Raw genomic sequence first — 16,144 nt, 5'->3', positions numbered from 1 at the left:
CCACAAACTCTGCCTCTTCCAAATTTCGCAATTTTTGAAGAAAAAATAACTAATTTCTCAATTCGTCGTTTATTAAAGTCATGCTTAATAAACTATAAAAAATTAAGTTTGTATTTTAAACAAGAAAAATCAGAGCTCATTCGCGGCATATACACTTTTGTTAGACTGCAGAATCAGAACTTTTTGAAACACAAGTGCGGATCGCTCTGCTTATCGTTATTCGCATTTGATTTACCACTTAACGCTATAAAAGTCTCAAGTTTTTTTTATAAATATTCTGGAGTGAGAAAGAGTTTGATGGGCAGAGTAATGTAAAGTAGAATGATAGTAGATCGTTAGGTATTTGTATTTCTTTCTTAGTTTGAGAGCAAGGCTTCAGTGGTATGGTATGGTACTTAAAAATAAATCGTTCTCTAAGTTATTAGAAAAATAGGTTTTATATCCATATTTAGACAAAAGTTGCCTGCCCTTTGACCGATAATTTGTTTAAACCACCCTTTGTACTGTTTTTCAAGGCATCTCGCTTACTATTTCCCTGCGCTCGTTGCCCCCCTCGACACGCACCATCGCGGGAGCCGATTCTCCACGGATACATCTCTAAAACTTCAACATCAAATATAGAAAATATATGTCGTTATGTTTATATATATTTTAGATATACATATTATAATACATAGAGTGTGTATGCACTATGCATGTAAAGTATGTACGTCTATACTTGATTTGCTTGCGTAGGTATAACAAGAAAGGGCCAGGTCGGGCGCCTAGTGTAATTTCGATTTGTGATACCTAAACGACTCCTGTTCGTCGAGAAACAGAGGACCGTCGACGAGGGGCATTGCCAGAGCCTTCGCGATAAAACGCTGAGGTTTTAGATTTCGAAGCTTCAACTGTTCGGCATAATTGCCGGAGGTGAGTGTCGTTTCATTTTCTCTTTGCGTGCAACATTTCCATGAGAAGGGTTTGCGTCGGCGCGCCTCCGTTACAGTGCTTTTGGTAGAGGTGGTCTTCTCCCCTGCTCGCCACCACATGGATTTCTGGCAATACTGCTAACAATTTGTTAAACTTGTCCTGAAATACACAAAATATACATCAGTCAAATGTCCATTTACACAACTTTTATATCTTTCCCCTTCTCTTTAGGCGTTTTTAATGAATTTAATATAAAAAATATCGATATATCACTCTTTTTATAACAATATATCGGCATTTTAATATCAGAAATGCCGATGTCTTAAGCTTTCAAAACTGAACAATTTATGGTTTATAATTTGAAGTACACAAAAAAATAATTTTCAAACTTATTTGACCAAGTTTCCATTCAAAAGTACAACATTTTTTAATTTACAATTGTAAGCCTTCTAACTTCAATAAGTCGACTGTGAAGGCCTTCAAGATCAGAAAATATCTGAATAGAATCATTTAGAATTATACATTAAATATTAAATAATTCTGGATTTGAAGCACTTTGAACTGCACAATAGCAAATTAAAACAATCATAATTCTACAGGCGAGGGGTTCACCGCTAAGAATTTGGACGTGCACTGCAATGGAAGAATACTGAGAATTCTAAATGATTTAAGTAAATTTCAATTGATACAAAGAATTTTAAAAACTTCCTTTTTTGTGTGCAAAATTCAAATAAATTTAGGCGAATTCAGTAGAGTTCATTCAAGTTGGTTCAAACGAATCCAAATAATTAAACAGTTAAAGTGATGTTAAATGTGATCTAAAAGAATTCAAAGAACTCAAATAATTTTAAAGAATACAAAAAAAAAAATAATTTAAGACAACTTAATTCAAATAAATCAAAATAATTCAGAAACAAATGTATGTATACTTGAATTAAGTCATGTTTAACCCCTCGTCTGCAGATTAAATATAAAGCGTTAAAAAGTGTCCAATTTTTGAGATTTTCGTTTTGAAATTATTCATTCTGTAACGTTTGCAGGTGTTCAACTTTTAAAACAACCATTTTTAAATAAAATTGTAGAATCTTTATTAATTTCCATTAAAATAAAAAAAAATTGTGAATGAGAAAGGATTGAATATTGCAAACTTTCAAAATAGAAGCTATTAAAATTGTTCAAATTGAAACTATTCAAACTTTACACTGTCTATCTCGTTTTAAATATTCGAATTTGGAATTATTAAATTCGGAATAATTTCTTGCATATAAAATTGTGCAACTATTTTGGTTTTCATTTATTTTGTCATTGCAAAATTTATAGAAATCGAATCAAATTATTTTAGAATAAATTAGACTTTCAACATGTTGGAAAGTTGTTTTTCAAGTTTGTGGATTTATATTTTCAAAATTATGTTTCCAGTATATTTTCTTGCTTTCAAATTTATTATAAAATGTGGAATTCTCGCGCTGTACAGGTTCACATTTGTTTATAGATTGTAACGCTAATTTAAATATTAACAATTAAAGTAATTAATTAATTATTTAATTTAATTAATTAAATAATACTTTAAAATTAAATTAAAAATAGCAAGCAAAGCTAATGATTTTAACTAAAATTAACATTAATTTTTGCTCTTTCCAGAACGTGAGTTTAATTTTCAGTAATCTCTTGCTAAATAATCAGTTCTAATAATCCCATGTCTGATAATCTAAACGCCAATATCTTAGACGAAATACTTGAAGCAAAATGTAAATTTTGCGTGACTTACAGGTATAGATGGATAGCAGGTCATCGTGTAATCCAGAAGAGCCTGTTGAACCTGTTCGTGACCCTCTTGTACGTGCTTTTTGTTTACCAATCCACGAACGTCTGTAAATAAGAACAGTACGTTATCGATTTTCAAACCTATTTTGAAATCAACAATACATATTTTCAAATAACCCTTTACTTCTTTGATACCCTTGTCTTCCTAATATATATTTTAATACATAAAACTAATTCATTAAACTTTACTTTCAGTAATTCTGAAATGGAATTCTTATTACTAAATGCTGATATCATAATAATTCTCGTTTAACTACCTTTAGGAGGTAGAGAAAATATAGCCGAAGAAATATCTCACCGTGGTTAAGCAGCATTAGGAATTTCATACAAATGTAATCCGAGAGGTCAAATTTTAATTCCTGAAGTTTTGAGGACAGATCGTTGAAAAGATCAGCTAAAGACGGCACTCCCAATAGGCCAAGGCAAAGGAGATCAAACTTTTGCCCATTGTGAAGTGTGGTCTCGTCTGGCAGATTATTGTGTAACCTCTGATGAAGGTGATCGAGCACCAACATATCCGACCAGGAGTGTTGAAGAAGTTTCATTTGGTCATCAACCTGCCAAATAAAAATAAAAATTACATGATCATCCTCACTTCAGCTCTCAGCTGCAAAGAGAAAAATTAGAACATAATTTATTCATGTTGTTTTTCAGTTAAACCTATTTAAACAAAGACTTGAATTTAAAAATTCCTAAATAGGTTTGGAATTAAGTCCCTATCATGCGGTGCCCTTAGTGGATTTATTATACGTTCTCTATTTCGAGATACCAAAATGGCGAACTGATCCCACCTACCCAAATTAATTATTACTCATAGAATACAAAACTAAATTACTGCAAATTTATTGTTTTATCATATGTGTATTATCATTTAAGATACAAATGCCTCTGAAATCATCATTACTCATACGTCCCTGAAAGGCGGATTGAAAAGTCTTTCTACAAGACTTTTACTTTCGTTTGTATCTGGTACAGCGTGCATTTGAAAAAGCAGTAACAGCACCTTTTCCTGAGTAATTTACTATCAAGCGTTGCTGATGGAAATCGCTTGGGACGAAAAAGAAACCGGTTGAAGAGTCGAGAGAATAAGAAGGAGAGAAAAAGGTTGTGCGAGAGTCTAGAGACTCTAAAGAATAAAAACCATTATAACGTTAGATCATTATTAAAAGTGTGCGCAGATAATTGCAGTTAAGAATTATTGTGAACCCGCTTTGAGGTAACTGCCATAACCTAGAAACGTATCTTGTTATGACCTAGATATGAGGCGATGCTTGAAATCATTCAGCGATTGTGCAATGCTGCCGGTTACTGTTACCTCACATCTCTGCCTCTCCCGCCACTCACACCACTAACAGCCCAGCAACGAGTTACTTATCTCTAACAATTAAATTCTAATTCTTTTGCTGTACCACAAATTCTCATTCCTTCATTATTTAGAACCTCTCTTTTTTTTCTTATTCATGATTCAGAAAGCCTTCCCCGTTTCTCAGATAGATGAGTTATGTTTCTTTAAATTTCATTTTGAAATAAAATTTCTAATAACTATGAACTCAAAAGCCTTTCTCGATTAATACTAGAAATATTTAAAAGATTTATTTGAATTAGCAGAAGAAGTAATTAAAGTATAAAGGGTATACGACAGGTTTCTCACAATCAATCAACATCTACATAAGAATAGAAAATTGTTCAATTCTCTTAATATAGGCTAAATTATAATGATGTTTCTGTATCGCATTATACTTTTAAATTTGTTATCGCAATAATTTCCTATTAATGTGGGATGCTGTAACAATTTCTTCAGTCCTATCTTTGTCAAAGAAGACAGCTATACTTATTTATAGTACCAGATAATCTACTCCTATTTATAGTACAATGCCAAACCCAATTCTATTATCTGCTTTACTCACACTTTTAATATTGCTAAATGCTATCTTCTAATTCTTTTTATAAAGGGATGAAAGTAATACAGAATAGTTTTTTGTTAGTTGTAAGAACTAATGAAATAAAAAAATAACGATAGAAAAGTGGTACAATTAAATTCATTTCACTCCATTACAATGAATTTTGTCACTTGCAAAGGGATTTTAAAAAGCAACTGTTTTCATTAGGCGAAAGTGAAAAACTTCTAACTAAGACTGTGACTATTTCTATTGTTGGGAATTTTCAAAGCAATTTAATCATATTTGACAGAACTGTGCATAAATTGAAAGAATATTGAAAACAATTTTTGACTTTCTTGATAAATGTTCAACTTGTATAACTAACGATGCTTCTTTAAAAATAGTATGTTGTTTTTAATTCATATTTGAATAAAATTAATCTTAGTAATAATATTTTTAATTTAACAGAAAAATCTGAAAGCATTTAAGCTAATTCAGTGAAAATAGCCGAAGGAGAAATGTATTTTCACAATCAAATACAATTTTTACTGAAGTTCGAAACCACTCCGTTTTAGTACATCTGACTCGAAATCTTTCAATTTCAATAGTTATTGTGGACATTAAAACCATGTGATAACTTGGAAAAAATATTATCGTTTAACAACATAATATTTTTTGATTATTTATTTTGTAATGACCAAGCTAATACTGGCTTCCCAGTAGAAATGTAGATTACTGGTTCAAATCTTATTACTACAAATATTGTGTCTAATTTAATTTCAATGTAAAACTATTGAATTACAAAAGTTTTCAAAAATTGCTTCATTCTTTAAGATTTTCAAGATAAAATTATGGTAATTAAAATCTAATAGCCGGACATTTTCTTGCTCATTTAATAATGTGATCTTTCAACTATATATAAAAATATATATTTACTTAGCTAATAAATCCATACTTCCACTACACATAAAAATGCGCATTATAAGTTTCTTTTATCACTGTATTACTGGCAATGGTATGTACTACTATTTTGGCACTCTCTCTGTTTTAAAAATAATTGTTAAAAAATTTAAAAAAACTTGGTTCTTTAGAACGTTCAGAAATTTAAGCACAAAATGAAGTTACTAAATGAGATGATAAAATTGAAAGATAGGACGCAATAATTGTATTCTTGCATTTTCAAAATCAGAAGTCAACTATTAGTTTTGATTTTCTCTTCATGAAGTTATTGAGGAAACAAATAAAACCTAAATTACTTATAAAAATACCAGGAAACCGTTATTCTATCGTACCCGCTTAGTTATAAAATATGTTTTTCAATTATGCTTATTTTGATGTAATTTATTACATGAAAAGGTTTAGTCAGAAACTACGTTTCTTATAATAATCTTTTCGGGAACATTAAACAGAGACATTAAGCCTTTAATTGATAATTCCGAGCTCTGGAGTTCAATCTACTCAGATAATAATGAATTTCTTCATATTTGTCTATGCTAAGAGGTATCCAAAGTGATTCGAACAGTTTGGCTTATTAATGGTGAAGCACTTTTTAAGCAGGCTAACATCTGAGCTACACTGTTTCCACTAACAGGATTGTCTTTCTCATTATGAAAAGAACTATTATATCACAGCAATGATCTCAACAAGCAGCAATAATCTTAACAAACCTTGAGATCTTTGAAGAAAACAGAGTTCCTCGCCCAGTCGACTTGTGAGAAGAGATTCTGGTCGAGCACTTTACACATAAGTTCGAATAAGTCCACTTCACACTGATTGTACGTTTGGTTCTGTAGTAACCCGAATAGGGAAGTTTGCCACTCGCGGTCGTCGACCGACTGCACAAAGTCTCTGATCATCGGACTAGTTTTGAGCGCCACGCCGGCGGAGGGTGTGGAGGTGGCTGTGTTGTTGGTGTTTGTACCGTGGGGTTGCGTCGACTGTTCTCCAAAGTTGAAAGCTTTGGGGCTTGGTGTCGTGGAGTTGGCTGCCCAGAGTTTGCTCTCCAGGCTCGGGTTGGGGTTGTGGAGGTGATTGCCGCCGGAGATGGTGGGCTGTGAGGATGGAGCTATCATCTGGTGCTGGCCAGCCCCGCCGCTGCCCGCCTGCGTTGTGACCAAGCCAGCGGCTACGGCTGCGGGTGATGGGCTCGAGTCCGGCGAAGACGTCAAACTCGAAACCTGAGGTATCTGGATCTCCTGCTTGATATGCAAGAACGGCGTTACTGCCGATGGGTAACTGGAAGGGTCGCCAAGGCTGCCTCGAATCGTCTGCAGAGCCAGCTGCCTTTGCCTCATCATCTGCAGCTTCCGCGCCCGATCTCTCTTGTACATTGGCCCAAACTTATTTCTACCTCCTCGCATCCTGTCTGCTCTCACAGCTGAAAATAAAAATCAGATTTATTATTCTTGCCAAATGTTATCAATATTATGAAGTAACACTTTAAGTTTATAATAATTTTAATATTGTTTTTTTTTAGTTTATAAAAAAGTCTGAGATTCTTTTTGAGTTTAAGGTACTTCAAAAGTGGAATAGAGTCATACGAGCGGACTTTATGAATACGTAATTAAATACGTGAACGAGGTATGTAAAGTTAATCAAATGCCGCAGAGTGCGATCGGTTGATTTTCATATAGGCGCGAAGTCGCTAAAGCAGTGCAACCTTGACGCAGCGAAGTTTCTAAAGACCGCGACCGATGAAAATGAAAGCGGAAGTCGAGGCTAATTGCACCGAAGTAGGACAAAGGCCGCTGTCATTTGAATCACGGCTCTAGTTTTATCAACCATATTGAATCGTGAATCCCCTACTGTATGCATATCTAACAGAAAGGGACTATTCGACGTTGGCTGCTACACTCAAAGTTCATCAATTCAATATTCTTCTTTTAAAATTAGACGCAATCAAGCAATCCACTACATTTTTTTTAGTGACACAATCTATCAGTTCTTCTTCAAAATGTACTTCATATTGTACTTCATATTTTACTTCATAATGTACTCATCTTTTACTTCTTTAGAATCTCGAGGGTAAATATAATTTAATTTCTTGTGATTATAACTTATTGATAAACTTTTTACAAAATGATTCTTCTAGGTTTGTCAGATCTTCATCCATCTTCCACGTTTCCTAATAGGATATGTAATGCCGACTATATTGAAAGCTCAAAGTTTAAAACCTTATAATGACAATATTGGGGTTTTTCATATATAAAGTAACGCAATTCTCCAACAATATTCGACTCCTCTTATCCCTATGTAATGATCTTTCCTAATTTTCCTGTTGTACTTGTACATAACGCTACAATGCGAAATGTACACCTGGGAAAAGGCAGCTAAAAGTGAAATTTTTAAACATGAAAAATAGTTTCTGTAGCTTAGCGATCCAGGTAAGTATTACGTAACATATTTTAGGTTTTTAACTGTTTGATTCATTGCACAATCCTTGCCCTGTGATATTTATTTCCATTGCGACTGTTAGAATATGTAAATTACATGTATTGTAATATAAGATTGGGGTAAATGTCCCAATTACTGTGATATCCAGCGTTAGTATCCGTTAATTTGACTATTAACTTTAATATACAATAACGAACTAGCAAATATTTCTCTTTGTCACTCTTAAGTGCGGCGTATTTTGTACACAAAAAGCAATAATGAATACCGAAACATAAAGAAATACAGAAAAATATTGAAATTTTAAATAACATGTAGAGAGGGGATGAGAAAGAATAGGGTGGGGGATTTACTTATTAACCTTTATATGATTATTTAAAAAAATTATGAGATAGACAAACTTTACTTCATGTTCAATATACACCTTCTTTCGAAAAATAAAGTTATTTCATATACTACATTGCTAACAACGATTAAACGGACAGCCGTAGTAATTGGGTCATTTACCCTACTACCCCACGAAGACTAACTTAGCGTATTTTTGCAAAGTTATATTGTGGCAAAAGTATAAAGCTTTTAAAAGTTGTTATCAAAATCTTCGTTTTTCCCATACCTTCTTATCATATAGCAGTTGTATGTTTATCGATAATGTACCAACGAAGTCTTTTAAATTTGTGAAAATACTTGATATTTAAAATATTTCAGTTCAGTTAAGACGATAGGCTATAAAGGTTTTGTTGCTTTCGTTTCTTTATAGACGCAAAAACCAATAACGAAAATGGTATGTCGACCTCGCTCTAAGGGCTTAAGGGAACGTGCACATACTACGTGAAGCGATTTTCTTTTATTTAAATAAATCGGAAACCGGTGTCAGCACTCGAATGGGCGGCAAATTCAAATGTAAGTCTCTAGTAATTTGTAATATATTTCTTTGGATTAGAAATAAACATTACCTACCATAATAATTTGCAGCTCTCTATCTTTTTAGCGTATAAATTGCATGTAGAATCTGATCAAAATTAAGCTTATTTTAAAGGGAATTTATGGGATAATTTGCAGAGAAAAAAATCTGCGGGGGAAAAAGTTGGAAATGCATGGCAGTTGTGCAAACATTTATAGGGCGACCAAGCTGCGAAATATTTAGCGCTGTTGCCCATTTTCAAACCAATCGAACTATTCGTTGCCGAGTTAGAGCAGTACGGAATACTCGTTGAAAGTGAAAGGAGGTTGAATCGCTTGCCCGTCCACTTCGACCCGCACCGCCTCCCACCAAATGGCAAAACTTCCCCTCGCCTCTTAAGCCTTAAACCATACTCCTTTCCGTTGAATGCGAAACCACTAGTGTCTATCCCTTCCACAATTATCTCAACAAACTTGGTTTCCTTACCTCCCACGTCCCTAAATCGCAAAAACCTTACGGCTATTACTATCAACACTACACGGCAACGCTATCATCCAGGGACAACAAGCGTTCAGCTATAACACGCGGCGGTCTAATATAATTCGTTAAGAATGAGACAGTTGGGATGAAAGGGTGGGAGGAAACGGAGAAGTGAGTGCCAAAGGCACGACGAGGTTCTATGACGCGAATCGCAAGTAAACTTGACTCTGGAGGCCTACTGAAGGACCCCTGTTCTATATATAGCGATTAGAGATCTCTGAATTTTGTCACTTTTCGAGTGATACATTTTTTTCTTATGAGGGCGTAGCATTTTTCTAAAGTTCTACCTGACCTGCATTTAATTGTTTGGCATTTCAAACCTCAAATGTGATTTGTAAAGAGATTTTTTGCTTGAGCAAATATGGCTTTCAATGTAGAGAATTTTTGTAAACCGAGTGTACACAGAGTACGGACTCAGTCATACTTTTTGTCTAACGTAAATCCTATTTTAGAATCCAGTTTCTACACAATTTTAATGTAACATTTAATGTATTTTTTTAACGAAACTCGTGACATTTTATTTGACAATTCATTAAGTGAAAATAAATCTAGTTTTTACGTAATTAGACAGTTTTTCAAGTGCTGGTATTGTAATGTCGCCATATGTATAATGCAGTGTCAGTGTTACTTACAGAAAAATGCTTGGAAAAGAAAATCAAAATTCATAGACATGGAGAAATTGCAATACTTATACGGTAATCAGCGCGTATTCTTTGAAATTGCAATATACGTATTGCAATTGCAATTTCACCTCACAAAACTGGTACTTAAATCGTGCCTTACACTTGTGTAATACGTAAATCAGATTTTCCTCTTGGTGAAAATGAAAAGCGGAATGACGCGATCGCAAATTGCGATTTTTCGTTTGGTTGGTCGCTGCAATGCTTTTTTGCTAACAATGATTCGGAAAATGAATCATTTGTGAAAAAAACTCCAACACTGAATACAATACAAAGGGAAAAAAGTCCATGCTAGCCATTTGAAGTTTCAATTCTACGAAAATGAAACTTTTCCGGTAGGCGTGAGCTCGGATTGCATAATGTTATACTCTCGAACTCCGAGGCTAATTTAATAATGTGCGCATACGTGCGCGAATCTCTATATGCCATTGTTCACAAAACAATGCCATCTTGAATTATAATTGATTCTTCGATTGCCAATCATTTAGCCTACGAAGAAAGTTTTTCTTTCCTACCTGTGCATACTAAAAATTTTTTAACTTATTTTTGATAGCATCATCTATAATAATACAATCTATGTATCGAAAACAATTCTTTCTATCAATTGGAACTGTTTCTAACTGTTAATTTTTGGTAACAAGTATTCTTTATCCTTCTACATTGCTTATTAATTATCAATCATTTATAATTAAAGAACTAGTTATTCACTAATCGTCCATAAAAAAATTGCACAACTTAAACTTTAATTCTTTTAGAGGTACAAAAACTATTTCATAGACATATGCTTCTTTCAGAGCCAAATTCTCGTTCAGTGAACGTGGTATTTTTACGTGGGTTGTTCGGTTAGGGCAGGACTCGTTTTGCGAGCTTTATGAGTGCATACAAAAGTTCACATTTTAATTTTACATTTTATTTCGTATATCATTAACACCAATATGATAATGAATTGAATGAAGTATTTATTAAACTTTCTTTCACCAAAGTCAGGTCCAATCAAAAAACGATGTTCAAAAGCTGAATGATACGTGTTCAAGTTTTTATATATTTAATAACATTTTAAAACGGCTTTGAAATGTGAAACTATTTCCCGCGTTTGTATAATTGAAGATTCCAATTTTGAATGTCATATTCCAGCAATTTTCTAGTTCTTCACATGCGCATATGTATTCACAGTCGCGGGTCAATTTAGAATACGAATAAATTACTATGTCACAGCAGCGCATTTCAGAATTAAAAGTACAGGCAACTTAAGGGGGTAAACACTTAAAGCTACATTACCATTTTAGATATGTTTTGTAGGCATTAATAAGTATAATAACTGCATCAAATGTTATTTTTCGTAAACCTAAGAAATACATGCAAATTGATATCAATTTTCTTGATGTTCAAACACACAAGATACAGTCCCCTCTCCAAATAATGCCGGACATGGGCTTCAGTAAGTATTTGATGAATTATTATATGTACTATGCATTATTCCGGTACATAGTCTATTTTCGCCCGAATAATAATGCTTCGACTTGAGTTCGACTTGAATTGCCCCCAATCAAGACATGCTGAAGTCGAAAAGGTCGACTTGAGCATGCCTCAGTTTTGAGACGGAGCCAGACTTCAATTTATGATTTGAAGACAAGTTTTTATGTCTTGAAGACATAAATTTATCCCTTGAGTCGTCTTTTTATGACTCCAACACGTGCGGTTTATAACTTCGAGCGTATATCTGCCATAACAAAAAAGTTATTTCTAACAGTCATAAAAAATAATCTTTGTTAATGCTTAAACAAACTTGTATATTTTTATACACTATACATATTAAATTAACTTATTTACGGATTGTTATTCGTATTATGCTTGTTTAACGATGATACCGAAAATGCTGTTTGTTTTTACGTATTTCTAAGAGCTTAGGAGATCCTTCTAGAAAGTCACAATTTTTATTTTTTTGAAGAAAATTTTTTAAGGTTATACTCGTTCAGACCCACCGATTCTAATTTTTTAAATAAAAAATAACTAATTTAATAATTACAAATTTCTCATTCATCAATTTTAATCTCATGTATGAGCCAAAAAAGGTTCGATAATCTCAGCCAAGACAAGGCTCGTCTTAAGTCAAGTAAACGTCATCTTAGCCAAAACAAGGCTCGACGTAAGACAAGTAAACGCCGGCCTGTAAACATAGGCCTGTCGTGGCCTATGTCTCGACTCAGTTTTGAGGCGCAGCCAGACATCGATGTCTTGGAGACGAACTCAAGACATAACCAAGTCGAACTCAAGTCGAAGCATTTTTACTCGGGCGGGCACTTATTTAAATGGCACTATTCAGAGAGATTAGATTGAAAAGCCGGCGCTCGAAGCGATAGCGCGATGGTGGGGGATGCAATCGGGCAACAATGAGCAGAAATGGGACTATTCAGAGAGCAGACTGTATTAGAAAATCAAACAAGACTGCCTGAATTAAGAGGTTAGGCTCAAATAAAATTATAAATGAGCAGCTTGTCATGAAGAAAATTATCTCGACATCTGTCGGTCACTGGATGAAGCACACTGTTAGAAATATGTTGAAAATTCAACCACTTTTCAACCACTTTCGTGGTTGAAATCTCGTTCATTTAGAGAATTGAAATAAAATTGAAATAAAATCAGGCCCCAATGTGACAAAGTCCCACGACTCCCTGTTTGTGTCGTGAGCAGGTGCGGATCCAGAGGCGGGCTTTGGGAGGGGCCACACAATAATTACCCTCTCCCCTCCACTCTTAAGGGGGAGGTTAATAGTAAAATTAAAGCTATTCTTCGACCGGTTCAAATCCGGGCTGAGGCAGATTTTTTCTTCTTCTTAAAAAATTATCTTTATGAGAAAATTGTTTTCACGAATCAGAACTTGTATTATTTATAAATGAACGCTATAATTTTCAAAGTCCTAAATTGAAGAATAAATTAAAAAGTTTATGAATTTTCAAAAATTATATCATTTCAAGCAATTATAAATTAAAAACATTAAAAACGGAAAGATTAAAATTTTTTATTGAACACTTTTTAATTTAGAAGTTAAATTATTTTAATTTTTAGTCGTTAATTTTTCAAAATAAAAAATTATTGTCCATTTTGCAAGGAATTTAAATCAATTTTTGTTAAAAATTTTTTGACATCCTTGAAAGTTTCAACTTATTTTTGAACTTGTTCGAAACTTCTAAATATCTCTTAAACTTGTTCATATTTTATCAAATTCATAACTATTTAATTTTTATTTATTTATCAAAATTTGCTATTGTTTTGAAATATTCCTAAATACTCTGTTGAAATTAATTTTTCAAAATAAAAAAAATAATTTTGAATTTTACCAGGAATCCTAAGACAATTTTTTTACTATATTAATACCTTTCATATTCCTTAAAAGGTTCACAATTTTAATTTAAAAAATTAGAAGTATTTCCTCAACTTACTCCCATTTTTTCTAAATGAATACATTTTTATCTGTTATTCAAACATCAAAATTCAACATTTCCACTTATAAATAAAATTTTTGTTAAACAGAACAATAAAATTAACGTTGTGACGTTCTAAGTTTGAGTTTAGCTCTCTGAAATTTTAAAGATTCAAGGCTTTCTGTTTCAAACAATTTAGATCGAATTGTTTAGTTTTTAATATTCCATTTTAAATAAACACTGAAACATTGCTGACTATTAAAAAATTGCCCTTTTCTTAATTAAAAATGTTTAAATTGATAAGGTTAAAAATGGTATATTTTCTACTGAAACAACAGAATGTTTATAAAGTTACAGTCGGAAGTTTATGTTTGATTAACTACTAAGGCTTTTGAATTGAAGTAGTTCAATTTTTAACGACAAAATCTGTAAATTGTTCAATATTAACTGATTTAGATTCGCCCCATGAAATCATTCAATTATTGTTCAATTTCGAATACACGAACTACAGTTCAATTTTAAAAGTCATTAATGAATTTATATTTACAGTTTATCAACTTAAAACGTTTTTTGTCAAAAAATTTCAATCGCAAAAACTTTAAATCTTTTATTAAGTAAGCGTTCAAAATTGCACTTCAAAATTCTTTAAATGGAACTTGTACCCTAAAAAATGAAAATCTAAAATGAAAATTGTTATGGTAAAAGATTTTAGAATTACACATTGTAAACTTAATGATTTCATGATTGAAAAAGTTAATAATTACGCTTAGCATTTTAAAAAAAGTTGAAATCAAACACTTTTCAGTTTCCAGTTTCTCAGTCCAGCGGTCACCCTGCATCATGATATTTCAGAACCTAATTTTATTTCGTGCTTGGTGTCTTAACAATTTTTCATTAAAGAATCAATTAAAATAATATATAGTTAAATAATTCTAACATTTTTCCATTTTTTAAAAGCACAATCTTCTGATTTTTAAGTCTTATTTTTTTCTAATGTATGCAATCACTAGTTGATTTTCGCATTTTCAGTTCTTGGTATCAGCTTGAACTTTTGGTATCATAACGGCAAATATTTTCTTTTTATAACGAAGCCAAAAATGAAGAATCTTGAAAAAAATTATCTTCAAAAAATTAAAGTCGCGTCAAAATAGCCAGAATAGATAAATAAAATATTTAACATTATTGATTGTTGTAAGACGTAACCTCGCAAATCTCGCAATCAGCTGAGTTCGTTCTCTGTTCAAGTTAAATGGTTATTCACAATAAAATGATGCCTCATACATCCATGAGAGAATTCGAGACCTTGATTGGCTGCGAGAATTACATTATTGGGAAACGCAAATAAAACAAAAACTATGATGTCCGAAGGGAAGAGTGAGAAAACACTATGTAATATTTTATTAAATGATGAGAGAATTGAACAAGTTGATAAGTTTGTATACCTTGGTAGCTTATTTATTAGGGACGGGAAGATAGATGAGGAATTAGATAGACGCATAAACGAAGGTAAGAAGGTTATCGGTAGAGCAGGTCCCCTTATCAGAAGTAAAAATATATCAAATAAAGCTAAAATGGCAATACATGATTCTATATTTGTACCGAATGTACTATACGTAGCGAGACATGGACTTATCAAGAAAAAGATAAGAGTAAAATTAACGCAATTGACATGAGATTCATGCACATAATATGCGGGAAAACCCTGATGGGCAAAGTAAGTAACGAGATAATTCTAAAAGAATGTGGTGCAGAAGAGACGATAGTAGACACATGGGAAAGAAATCGGTTAAGATGGTTCGGACATGTTGAGAGAATGCCAAATGAACGACTAACGAAAAAAGTGTATCAAGGTAAAGTAAATGGCAGCGTGCCCAGAGGTAGGCCGCGGAAAGAATGGTTAGAATGTGTGAATCAGACCCTAGTTAGAAGAGACATAAGAAGTCACAGAAACACGAGAGTCTGCATGAAAAAATGCATGGACATAAAAAAAGCTAGAGAAGTATGCCAGGACAGGAAAGTATGGCGGCAAATAGTTAATAATAAGAGTGTCAGTAGAGTGAATGACGCCTGAAACAAAAGACCTTGGCCACTAATGGACCCAAGTGGGGCACCTTACATAACGACTTCGTGAGGTTCTTCGCTTGGGATGATTGCTAGAGAGATTGATCAGCAACCTGGGTCGGAGCAGTGTTGCGGAACGAACGTGTTATTTACTTAAATAGCACGAGAATTATGGATCAATCTGTAAAATCTCTATCCCTTCCGCACACTACTCCTTTCTCCTACTGAGTGAGTCACGCCTACCCCGAAAGGGAAATGGCTTAATGGTGTAATAATAATAAAAAAAAATACATTGGCTGTCAGGCTCTCTTCCCGCATGTGGATACGACGCAAGAGTGACAGCGCCAGTGTTGGGAATACATTGTAACATTGATATACGTTACCAGAGTATCTGAACGTAACTCTACATGATATAAAATGGGCGCTACATTTGAAAAATACACGCTGAGAATTGATGTTTCCTCTATAACCGTATTCAAGGAGGAATCTCGCTTTCTAGTATTATATATAACAAACCTTAATAATTTTATTTTC

At 33.2% G+C, this 16,144-nt stretch overlaps 1 protein-coding gene across 1 annotated transcript in view; it reads right to left on the bottom strand.

The window, feature by feature from the left end:
- Positions 1 to 11: 11 nt before the first annotated feature.
- Positions 12 to 16,144, bottom strand: part of LOC117175900 (nuclear hormone receptor FTZ-F1) — a 43,317-nt gene continuing 27,184 nt past the window's right edge. Inside the window, 5 exon segments of the mRNA XM_033365729.1 lie at positions 12 to 1,022; positions 1,024 to 1,071; positions 2,681 to 2,781; positions 3,035 to 3,293; positions 6,284 to 6,993. Of these exon segments, the coding sequence (XP_033221620.1) occupies positions 765 to 1,022; positions 1,024 to 1,071; positions 2,681 to 2,781; positions 3,035 to 3,293; positions 6,284 to 6,993 (1,376 nt within the window). The 3' untranslated portion in view covers positions 12 to 764.

This window comes from Belonocnema kinseyi, chromosome 7 (genome assembly GCF_010883055.1).
Source record: "Belonocnema kinseyi isolate 2016_QV_RU_SX_M_011 chromosome 7, B_treatae_v1, whole genome shotgun sequence".
Lineage (NCBI taxonomy): Eukaryota > Metazoa > Arthropoda > Insecta > Hymenoptera > Cynipidae > Belonocnema > Belonocnema kinseyi.
Note: the sequence above shows the minus strand (reverse complement) of the source record. Positions and strands in the feature narration are given on the sequence as shown.